The sequence below is a fragment of the Mytilus edulis genome, chromosome 3 (assembly GCF_963676685.1).
Source record: "Mytilus edulis chromosome 3, xbMytEdul2.2, whole genome shotgun sequence".
NCBI lineage: Eukaryota > Metazoa > Mollusca > Bivalvia > Mytilida > Mytilidae > Mytilus > Mytilus edulis.
In genome coordinates, this window is record NC_092346.1 from 77,349,978 (window position 1) to 77,362,463 (window position 12,486).

A 12,486-nucleotide genomic window follows, 5' to 3' on the forward strand; every position below is an offset into this window, starting at 1 on the left:
TTAGCTCTACATGTTTTCCTAGCATTGTTCATCTGACCTTGACTTCATTTTCATGGTTCATTGGTCAATTTTTTGTTTTCTTGGTTAATGTTAAGTTTATGTGACAGTTTTAATAAAGCTTTATATTTAGGACTATCAACATAATATCAATGATTACTAATCATTAGTAAAGAAGGCGAAACATTTCAGCATGTGTACTCTTGTTTAATACATATACATGCTTAAAATAATTTGAGCTTGCTGCCTCTGTAAATATATAATTTTTTTACACCATATTTATTTAAAACTAAAGAAGCTAGACAAGAATGAAAGCTAATATTTGCTTGAAAACATACTTTTTATTTTGTGTTCTGAAAGAAAAAACAAATAAAAAAAAGTTGAAGAATTAACACATGGTACTTTAAATCTTGTTATGCACTAAGGTTTAAAAATAAAAAGACTAAATAAGATATTATATGTTGGCCATTTTAGTATCATAAGTTCATAACTTAAATATAGTATATCGGTACTGTCTGTTCACACTTCCTAGAAAGTCTAAGTTAATGGCAAATATTTTACAGTAAAAGAATACATTTTGGCCTGAATCACTTTCATTTGATGTGCTAATTCAAGTTTCATTGTCAAAGTTATGAATTACTATGTATTAGGTAAAACAAGAATTATGGATTAGTGTATTACCACTAGTAATCTGATAAGTAACTTACAAGTGGCGTTAGTATTATTAGTATTCTCATTTGTCGGATTTTATAAATATACATGAAAAGCTTTTTAAAGTTAAAATCAAATTTTGACTTCAGGCCTAGACAGAAATCAGTATTGTATTATTATCAGCTATGATAATATAATGTACTTTAAATCTTGTTTCTTCTTAATCAATTAAACCCATATAGAACAAATCCTAAAAGTAATTTCGTTGAAATGCATGAATTTGAAATAATTCTGATTGACAAATTCAAGTCAAATCAGAAAAATTATACTTAAATTCCTTTTGAAGGTATCATATTCATTCACAATAAAAAGATGCATACATGTATACAGACTTTCTACCTAAGTAAATATACTAGTTAATATGGTGCTTTCATTCCTCAAAACCCAAAGTTAAGAGGGAACTTCCAGTTTGTTGCATTTTTTCATGTCACATGGATTGAAGCCTGTTACATTGAAAAAAAGGTACATCTTGGCAATTTTTAAAGACCCCTATTAATGCAGCCAAAGAATGTTTTTAGTTATTATCTTATTATTGTAAGCTTTAAGACTGTAGATAAAAAAAACTTAAGATAACAAAAATAACCAGCAAGACAAGATCTACAATGAAATCAACATGGACAAAACCTTCAAAACTTATAGGAGTTATTGCATAAAAATATAGTAGATATGCCAATACATACAATTAACAACGCCTGGTGATGTTTCATAGCCTGACCGGTTTTGGTCCAAAGCGGACCTTCATCAGAGGCAGAATGATGGATTAATATTTGCACCCTTTTTATATAGATACAGCATGTACACTAACCATGATAACTGGGGGTTCAGTGTATTGGCATATCTACTATATTTTTATGCTTTTACATTTTCCCCCCACTGATACACATAATTAATATGGGTTCTACAAACGAGAGCTCTATTTGGAGTTAATGTGTTTAGTGACCTCTTATGTCAGTACGCCTTTCCTACATTGCTTATAAGAGTTATTGCTCGTACATGAATATTTGTCATTTTTGCTTTGATCTATATAAAAAAACTACAATAAATAGAGAGAAACATTACGTAGCAAAAATGGTCAGCTAGATAAGATCTATAAATAAGTTATAATGGCTGAAAATGTCAGTTGATTCCTTCTGGGTGATAATAAACTCTGATTCTGAGCTGTTCAACATTTATCTACATTAATTATCTTTTAATTCAACAGGTATACATTAAACCTCCTGACTCTGCTATTTTGTATATATATTTGAGCCATATTTATTTTTAATGTAGGTAAGAGAACAGTCCAAGCAAAATGCTGAAAAGATTAGACAAGCAGTAAAACTAGAAAGAGACAGACAAGTTACTAAATTGGCAGTAGAATTACAGGTAAATCTGATTTCAGATGTAAATATCGTATTCAGATTATTCAGTTTACAAATTTTGATGTTTTTCTTGAATTTGTCAGATTTAATATTGAACATTGTAGAAAGAAAGAAAAACATTTTCTAAAAAGAAGTAATTCATATTTTCAGAATCAGTTGGAACAAGAGAAAGATGAAAAAGTTAGGAAGTTGGAGGTTCAGTATGAAAATTCATTGAAAAGCATAGGTCAAGGTCATAAAGAGGCAGGTGAACAAGTAAGTTATAGATAATATTTCATATCATTTGTTATAATGGTCAGACCAAATTGAGTGACCTGAGAAAATAAAAAAATAAAACATGAATAGAACACTATAACAATCACTGTTTTCCTGAAATTGTGTAATGCCCTTTAGTGAGAATTTATGATTGAAACCCACTTTTACCATTTGAACTTTTTGCAGAAGAAAAAAAAATAGATTATCTCCCCATAATAATAAAATGATTGGAAAATTAACCAAAGTTATCTTACAATAATCACAAAATAAGGGTTAGCAAACAATTTTTAAAAGGAGCTTAAATAAGATTAATTTTTAACTTAAATAGGAGTCATTTTTTGGGTTCTTTTTAGCTTGCTGTTTGTTGTGAGCTAAGGCTCTGTGTTGACGACTACAATACTTAAACCTATATATAATGGTGTACTTTTTACAAATTATCACTTGGATGGAGAGTTGTTTCATTGGCACTCATACCACATCTTCTTAAGCCTATTAATTAACATTAAACAATTTTCCACTAAAAAATAAATGAAACTTTTTTCAGTTTCAAGTTAGCGAAATCTACTAATTTTATTCAATATTATGATTTTTTATGCTGCTTAGTGCTGTAAATAGTGTTATTCTTGTTAGTAGGAAAGAACCATGTATTGCAAGAGAATGTTAGCCCATTGTTAAGTCATTATTGACAAATACAAGAATAATTAGATCCTTGTGAACTTTCTGCTATTTTTAAACATTAAGAATAGCTCAAATTGCAGAATATAATTGTCATGTGATATTCATGGGTATTTATACTTTTAAGACATCTGAATATCTTAGAATTATTTCCTGATACAATTTGAATCTTTTTGTTTCTTACACAGTATGACAGAACTGAAGAAAGGGAGCTTCTGCAGCAAGAAGATAACAGAAGAGCAGATGCAAGGGGATCAGCAGCCATGGACAAACTCAAACGGGAAAGAATGTTTCGCCAGTTTGAAGAGACAAAACAAATAAAAGCTAGGTAATGTAGACTTCCATCTTAAACATCAAAAATTGATTATGAAATGTAAAAGATAATTGTATCTCAAACTTGTAAATGATGATGACATTTTCTTTATCATATTTAGCATATGTAAAAAGATGTGAGATGTGAACATTTACCCTTCTTTGTTGGATTTATGGTATGTGAGTAGACCTATTTTTTATTGCCCTATTGACACATACCCTGCATATCCTTTAATTTATATACAAGGAAACAATGAACTAAAATTCAAAAGCTATGGACTGGTAAAAAAATGATCCCTTAACAAGAAATGGGTGTCTATAAAATATTCCAAGGATTTGATCACTCAGCTTTTAAAAGTTGTGTATAAGTATCAAAGAACTGTCATCAACACCAAAATCCTGATAAAAATAAATCCTGGTAAAAAAGACTTGTCAACCACAGTTACCATCGATGAGATTACTGACTTTGAAAAGACACATGAATATGTGGCAAGGATGAGTAAGTAATTGGGCCGTTATTATTAACCTTTTAATACTAATAGTTCAGACATCAGAAGCTTTATTTGACCAACCAGACTATTCCTTTTCACCTGGTTGTTGAGCATTTTTATCAAGTGCTAATGCTAATGTTATTAATCTTAACCACATATTTTATACTACAATCCCCTTAAATGTCAGTGATAGCAATAATGTCAACTGTCACAACCCTGAGGTAGTTTGTTAAACTTCCTTGCACAGTCAGTCAAATATTCAATTAGCTTATATTGAAACCTTTTAATGGCACCATCATTTATTCTATATTGTTTAACTGTCTATATTTTAGACAAGCTGCTTTAGATGAAGAGAGAAAAAGAGCTGCTATGATTGCTTCATTGCCACCACCAGATCCTGATCCACTTCTAGATATCAACATACCAACAAGTAAGTCATTTTACAGATTTTCGCATTATAAAAAAATATTTTTAAAATGAAAAGTGTTAACAGGGATGACTTAATTTGTAAAATTACCGAGTATGCAAAATGACAGAACAGTCAAACCTGCCTTAACTGTCACCTTGTTTCAGCGGTCACCTGTCTCTAATGATCACTTTTAGAGCCTCCAAAAAGCTTTCAGTGTATAATTTAACTTTGCACCGTCAGTGGTCACTTAATTTTTGCACAAAATTGTCATTATGACTTTTAACATTGGCTAAGTGTTTTAAAAATGAAAATCTTATTCTGTTTACAACCAAATCACGCAATAGGGGATGAATTCATAAATTCCATGCGTTTTGAAAGTTTAATTCTAATTTACAATCTAGAATCTGCCAATTTGTTTTTTACTGCTCCAAGAATGATAACTATTGATTGAAAACACAAAACAATTGATTCAGGCCTTGGGCAACGGTAGAATCAGATGTTTTTATACGACCGCAAAATTGTTTTTTACGTCGTATAATGCTAATATGTCGTCGTCTGAAGACAAATTTAGTTTCTGGACAATAACTTTAGTTTTAGTGAGTGAATTTCTACAAATTTTTACCAGGAGGTTCAATGCCACTTAAGAAAGGTTGGGAGTTATGGTCCAAATAGTTTAGGAATTAGGGGCCCAAAAAAAGGGGGCCCAAATTTAGCATTTTTGTAGTTTTCAAACAATAACTTATGTTTAAGTGTATGAATCTCTCTGAAATTATACCACAAGTTTCCATACCATGAAGGGATGGTTTGTATTGTTTGGGGGGGGGGGGGAGGTTATTGCTCAAAATGTTTCGGAATTAGGGGCAAAAAAAGTGTGTTTTTTTCTGGTCAATGGACAATTAAGACAATTTAAAAGCAGTGTAAGGGAGGTAACTCAAAAACATTTAACATACAATGTTGGGTATGTTTTGCATTTACAAAGGAGTAGGTCCGGTAAGGACCGATTTTGGCCTCAAATTTCAGGTTCATCTGACGAAAGATTTTGACCACTATTCAAACACTTAAGTTTCTATTTCATTTGATTCAATTAGTTGATGTGAAAGATTTTAACTAATTTAATCATTAAAAACGATCTGATTCAGCTCAAATATGAAAATTATACCAAATATGCCGATAAATGTCACTTTTCAAATCGTTTTTGTCAAACATGAAAGTGGCCGCATCCGTGTTCATCCTCAACCTTTATATATATTATGTATTATCATCAAATTCAACTTACATTTCAATATTATGGATGAACACGAATGCGGCCACTTTCGTTTAACACGAAAACCGTCTAAAATTTAACTAAAATGCTAGAATAGTGAAGATTTCAGTAATTTAGCATGACTTTATGGTGCTAGTACCCGATATTTGTGCATTGTATTGTCAAAAACAGTCCATATTTATGTAGCAGAAGCATTTTACTATCCAATAAATAACTAAAATTTACATTTTAACAATTTTGTAAAACTGCTATATATTGGGGCCAAAAAGGGGTCTTACTGAACTTACTCCTTTCTCAAATTCAAAATTTTTTAAAAGTTTGAAGAAAAAATCTTTAATTCCACAATATTGCGCAATATATTTGTAAGATCTTGACATTTGTTTTGTGTCAGAAACTCATATTATGTCAAAAGCTTGATCACAATACAAATTCAGAGCTGTATCAAGCTTGAATGCTTTATCCATACTTGCCCAACTGTTCAGGGTTCGACCTCTGCGGTCGTATAAAGCTGTGCACCTGGTTGTAACATATCTTAAAAGGTCATTTCTATTAAGTAGTTTATTTTTAATTGTTCTCATGAGGGGATCTTTAATTCAGGTTTGACTGAACATAGAATTTATTTTTATAGGAAAAGTGTTTTTCAAATTTGTTCATTGTGACTAAAAGTGGAGATAAAACAACTTTGAATTGAAATGAGGCAGTATACTAGACTTTTTGTATTGTTTTATATTCCTTTCATTTTTGTTACAGAAAAACCAGTAAAGATGACTGATGTAGATAATTTTACCACAACACATTACCATATTTTAGAACAATATTCTATTGATAAGGCTAATCCTATTACACAGGTGGGTAAAAAAGTTTAATTTTATCTTGCTAAATCTACAAAAGTTGTTATTAAAAAGATGTAAGGATTAAACAAGTATTCATTTATTCCTTAGATTTAACCAATGATTAAAGTAAATTTTATATTTTTTAATTTTCTAAAAGGTTACAATTGCAAAAAAAATATAAATGTTAACTTTTGAAAAAAAAAATCATTAACAATTTATACATAATGTGTCCAGTTACGGTATTGTCAGCATGTGTTTTATATCAAATTATGATATATTTTTTTACAGGGAGATGCTCGAGCAGCAGCTGAGGAAGAAGAGAGAAGAATTAGGGAGAGATCTCAGGAGTTAGTCAGACTGAGTAATGATAGAATGGCCAGGGCAAGAGTCAGACATAATAATGCTCTGGAAAAAGAAATACTTAGTCATGTACGTTTTCATCGAGTAACTGTTCTATAGAAAATAAAGAAAAATAGAAACTTTTAAAGTCGATGAAAAATATATATGTAAGACTTAGGTTGGCATCTATTCTCTCATTGAAGTATTCTTAAAATCAACATCCAAATTGACATCATAATGGAATAAGATTCTTAATCAATAGCCAATTCAATGCCCACTAATTGATGTGTTTTTTGTTGTTCTCAAATCTTAGTCCAATATATGGCTTTTATAATTGACGTCCATTTAGTTAACTTTCCACAATGACATCTCAACTTTATTTAGTAAAAAAAAATGTCTTATTTCTAATTTTGACACATCTATTTTCTAGGTGTAAATTGGTTGGTTGAATCTTAAATTAAAAAAAAAGTTAAGATTAAAATTGTTTTTGAGTTTCTCATATGACTTTTCATGTAGTTATTGTCCTTTACAAGTTTTAACGTTTTGTATAATATACTTGTTTGTATTACAATAATTTGTTAAATAATTTGTATTTTTTAGGACTATGATAAGATGATGATGGATCTTAGTGATTTACAGAGAGCAGACAGAGAAAGGAGATTACACGTTGTTGCAAACATTCCAGTAAGTTTACTATCTTCTTAACCCTTTCACCGATAACTGCCCAGACAGAAGCTACTCTGAGACGATGGCTTCCCTGGCTACTATTACTCAGGCGGGAGTTAATAAATGTCTATAAAAACTTGTCTGTAGTTATTGGTGTCTTTATTTCATTCACTAACACCATGTTCACAGTTTTGTTCATGTTTTAATAATTTTTTCTTCATAAAATATTCAAATTTTCGGCATTATCTAGGTGAAGTTCTCGAAATTCTGCTCTTTGACCCAAAATCATAATTTTTTAACCCAAAACGGCAAAATTTTGAAAAATTTAATGAGGCTGTACAAATTCCTTACACTGAACGATGTCCATTCCAAGTGTTTTGTACTTAAAACGACATTTTATGTATAAAAAGTATACTAGTTTGGCTTCAATTCTTTCATATTCTTTCAAAAAAAATGTTCCCTCATTTCAAATTCTTGTAAATTCTGTAAATTTCCTTTGATTTTGACACCATTTTCAACAAACGGAAGCCCCATGTTTACACTTTCATCCGGGTATTAAACAAAGAAAGATAACTTGTGTTTGCACTGTTTTAAGTGGGAAATATAAAATAGGTATTCCGATCCTGGTAAACAGTACTCATCGTCAGCTGTCTGAAGCATAAATCCCAGTAGACCGGGACTCATCGGCGAAAGGGTTAAGTAAAATTTGTTCCAATTGAATTGTTATTTCTTTTAACAGAGACATGTTTAATTGATTATCAAAGAGGTTTTACTGGACATATTCATTTGGTTGTTTTCAAAATAATTGTTTAACATATGGTTATCTATGGTTATCTAGTTAATATAATAATGATGCCTTGAGGTGCAGGGTAGCCTCACAACTAAAAAATAAAATAGCTTTTCAAGATGCCACAATTATTTAGACTTATGGTTTACCAGTTATGTCATGTGATTCAATACTTCCTCTGTAACTTTACATAAATACTAGATTGAACTTTTACTCTTATCTCTGATGTCCTTCATCTGCAATTATTTTCCATGGAATGTTCCAGATTTCAATTATTCAGGATGACACAAACTTCTGAAATGGTTTTAGATTGTTTAGTCAGAATGTCTTGATGTCTGTCAATCAAACCATCCAAGCTTTTAGCTGTCAATTAGATGGCATGTTCCTTGCTTTATTAAAAGCTTTTTATATCTTTTACAATGTTTTCTTTTCAACAGAAACAAGTTTTTGAGCCACCTCACAAAAGGGTAGAAGACAGAGAAGACCACCAGAGAAATTTAGAAACAGCATTTGAAGACATGTACATGGCTCAAACAGGTAGGTTCATTCTCATACCAACAAAAAATAAAATGCAATTGTGGTTTAGAAATTGTTTAATTCATATACAAAAAAAATAATACAATGTACAAAATGATGGATAACCACATGAAAAATTTGTGACAAATACTGCTGAAAATAATAAATGAAAAATATTGGATAATTGATGCTATATGAAATCATACTGTGAATACAATTTCCAAGGTACAACATGGTTCTTCAACAATAAATCTGTTGCACATTCTTATTCCATTATACATATATTACTTTCCTTTATTCAACATATAAAGCTATACTTTTGTTAACACACAGTGCATAGGTTAAAAGAGGAGTTTTCCCATCTCTTCCAGTAATAAAAATGAATCAGTTCATTGACTTATTTATAGCCCTACCCATCACTGGCACATCTGTGTCCCTAAAGTTACAATTTCTTCCTGTTTGAATATTACCCACCCTAATTATTTGATTTATAAAGTTAAAGACCTAACTTCAATAAAGAGATCTATCATTTGAAATAAATTATTTTCAGATTACGTAGGTGATTTAAGTCTAGCATTAGACCCACACCCACCTCCAGAGACGCCTTCTGCCACAGAATCATTAGAGGTATCCATGATGACTGAAGGAACACCTGTCCAGGAACCTACATTACCCAGAATTCCACCTGTTCTTAAAGATATGACTAATATACCAAGAACACAGGGAGAAAAGTCACCAGTAAAGAAACCAGGTATAGTGAGGTTGCAACATAAAGTAAAGTCATAGTTAGCTATTTCACTGGAGCTATATTCATTTCAAGACTTACCAAATTAGTTAGATTACTCTAGATAAAGTTGTAAGTTATAAGGACAGATGTACAAAAATTGGCTGATTATCTGTATAATATTTGTAACATACATAAAGGCATACAAAATAACTTACTGTAAGCATAATTTAAAAAAGGCTTTCTATTTCAATTTGAAAGAAGAGGTCTGTTCTAGAAAACAAACTGTGGTTTGAAGAGGGTTTACATAACTTTTTAAAAAGGCAAATGATAGATAAAGGATGTTAGGAAGTTTCACTTTTGTTTTGTAAAATGCCCTAAACTATTACAATGAATAGCTGCAGAAATAAACTGATGATTTAATATTCTACAGACTTGATGAAAGTGTGATATACTTATTTGTTTCACTTTTTTTCCCCAGAAAAAGTGTTAAAGAAGTTAATGGATAAAATAAAATCCCAAAGAGATGAATGGATATCTAAATCTAATGTTGATCTGGATATTCCTGATGATACCACAATTAAGGTAGGTTTCTGAATATTATAATCCAATCATTTTACCTCTATATATATCCTGATCCTCTAAATGTCTGTAGTTTGTCAAGAAGCTTATTTCCAATATGACAAAGAACAAGAATACTTACAGATTTATTATCATAGTCCATTGTCAGATTAAGATTAAAGTGGTCTGTCCTGTTTTTTTCTCTGTCCTTATGTCAAGCTTGAGTTTTGTTTTGCTTTTTTTTTAAAGGAGATTACCTTTAGATATTGACTCCTATTGTCGTCTGTTTTAGAGTTGTCTCATTGACAATCATGCCACATCTCATTATTTTTTTATAAAGTATTTTATGTTATGTGAAGATCAAGTTTCAGTACATTTCAAGTGTATGTAGGACTTTTGTCCTGGGAAAAGTATAAATATTGAACGCTTGAAATTGTATTGTTAAGATATACCATTACTCATTGCATTTATAGAGCAAGCATTACTTTAAAACCAACGAAAACTTACTTGGCATGGATGAATTAAAGATGCATTCTTTTAAAATATATGATTTTGCTATTTTTTTTCTATAAATAAACTTTATCCTATTCTTAATAGAAAAATAAAATAAAAATATGGGGTCACCGTTCATTTAAGCTCACAAACTGCTTTCGAAAGAAGCATGCATTTTTGTTCAGGTACTTTTTTTCTGTTGAACTAATAGGAGAAAAAAAGGTAATATCGAAATAAAAAAATAACTAAATTACAGAAATTGCTTAAATTTTACAATAGTTTAGTTGAAGTAAAGCTTATTTGAAAACAAAATAAAAAACATAGGTCACCTATGAGTTAAAAAAGATATTTTAATTTTAATACCAAAGGGAGATAATTTGGAGCTTTTTCAATGATATAAACATTTTAAAAGTCATCTTGGGCCAAAACAAATTGATTTGTTTGGTCGATTTTGTACCATATCATGAAGTAACAACTAATAGTGTAATAAATAAAATTTGTAATGAAAAAAAAATGTTTTAATTTTGCTGAATTTTTTGTACCATCGCGCCCACCTCCTTAAATGAAAATATTGATGGGTCATGTCCATATGAGAAGTCAGTAAAAACAAGTTTTTGAATGTTCAAATGTATCTGTTATCTTTGTAGGTACAAGAACCTGGTAGGAATGAGTTTACAACATCTAGACATGTTCCTGGTACTCAGACAGATGAGGTTCCTACCAAGCTTAGTGCTCCTGAAGGTACAGCTGACATATCTGTTGACTCAGTATTAGAACAACAGAAAGAGTTAGAGTAAGTGGCGATTGTTTGCTTATGATAGAGATATGTCAAGTATTCATAGAGACCTAAAAGGATCCGTCAACTTTTAGGTTTTGGATTTTTGAAAGGTTAATCTTTGTAATTCAATTTTAGTGTAAAAGATTTTAAAGACTCATATTTAATGTGCTGAAACATTTTGATCATCAGAGTTGCACAAAAATGTTTAAAAGATTATAGAGTTGAATTTTGTAATTTTTGTTAAAGGGATCTATCCTATAAAAAGTTGAGATATCAAAATTGCACAAAAAAAGTTTTGTATTTTGGAAAGAGTCTCATAATATCCCTGTTATCATGATAGCTGTTCTGATTATGTTCTGACCAAAAAAATAAAAATGTCATAAATGAAAAGACATTTGACTTTTAACTATTTCATATACCTTCTAATATGAAACTAAGATTTCAAACTGCCAAAAGCATTTTCGTCTGGTAAGATGAAAATCAGATTGATTTCCTAAAAGAAATAAAATGATACTTTAAACATTTACAGTCCGATATTAAATCTGATGGCGTATGGTACTAATATGATGTAAGTATTCATGCTCAAGCAATCAACATCATCATCACATTTCTCTCCTCCTCATTAATCAAGGGTGATAAGCATATATATCCTTCCTCATGAATCAAGGGTGATAAGCATATATATCCCTCCTTATGAATCAAGGGTGATAAGCATATATATCCCTCCTTATGAATCAAGGGTGATAAGCATATATATCCCTCCTCATGAATCAAGGGTGATAAGCATATATATCCTTCCTCATGAATCAAGGGTGATAAGCATATATATCCCTCCTCATGAATCAAGGTTGATAAGCATATATATCCCTCCTCATGAATCAAGGGTGATAAGCATATATATCCCTCCTCATGAATCAAGGGTGATAAGCATATATATCCCTCCCCATGAATCAAGGGTGATAAGCATATATATCCCTCCTCATGAATCAAGGGTGATAAGCATATATATCCCTCCTTATGAATCAAGGGTGATAAGCATATATATCCCTCCCCATGAATCAAGGGTGATAAGCATATATATCCCTCCTCATGAATCAAGGGTGATAAGCATATATATCCTTCCTCAAAACTTCAAATGTAATTTTCCACCAATGTATTGTTACTACTATTCATCTCATGTTCTTGATATTTGAGATCATGTTATATTTTAATCCTGAATTCCATATATATACACTTATTATCAAGGAATGGTAAACGGGCAATGTCACAAATTTTGTTTTTTATTTTACATTACGATTTGAACTCCTTTGAACAT

At 30.6% G+C, this 12,486-nt stretch overlaps 1 protein-coding gene across 17 annotated transcripts in view; it reads left to right on the top strand.

Annotated features, from left to right (window-relative positions):
• LOC139517485 (serine-rich adhesin for platelets-like) overlaps window positions 1-12,486 on the top strand; it is a 52,671-nt gene that overhangs the window by 12,308 nt on the left and 27,877 nt on the right. For 9 of the 17 annotated variants that reach the window (XM_071308606.1, XM_071308607.1, XM_071308605.1 and 6 more), the window contains exons 3-14: window positions 1,978-2,073; window positions 2,220-2,324; window positions 3,188-3,327; window positions 4,135-4,232; window positions 6,226-6,323; window positions 6,597-6,737; window positions 7,248-7,331; window positions 8,538-8,637; window positions 9,167-9,367; window positions 9,822-9,925; window positions 11,041-11,186; window positions 11,701-11,739. In XM_071308606.1, coding sequence (XP_071164707.1) covers window positions 1,978-2,073; window positions 2,220-2,324; window positions 3,188-3,327; window positions 4,135-4,232; window positions 6,226-6,323; window positions 6,597-6,737; window positions 7,248-7,331; window positions 8,538-8,637; window positions 9,167-9,367; window positions 9,822-9,925; window positions 11,041-11,186; window positions 11,701-11,739 — 1,352 coding nt within the window. The remainder of the gene's footprint in view (window positions 1-1,977; window positions 2,074-2,219; window positions 2,325-3,187; window positions 3,328-4,134; window positions 4,233-6,225; window positions 6,324-6,596; window positions 6,738-7,247; window positions 7,332-8,537; window positions 8,638-9,166; window positions 9,368-9,821; window positions 9,926-11,040; window positions 11,187-11,700; window positions 11,740-12,486) is intronic. The other 8 variants (XM_071308611.1, XM_071308609.1, XM_071308610.1 and 5 more) reach the window with 1 other exon arrangement.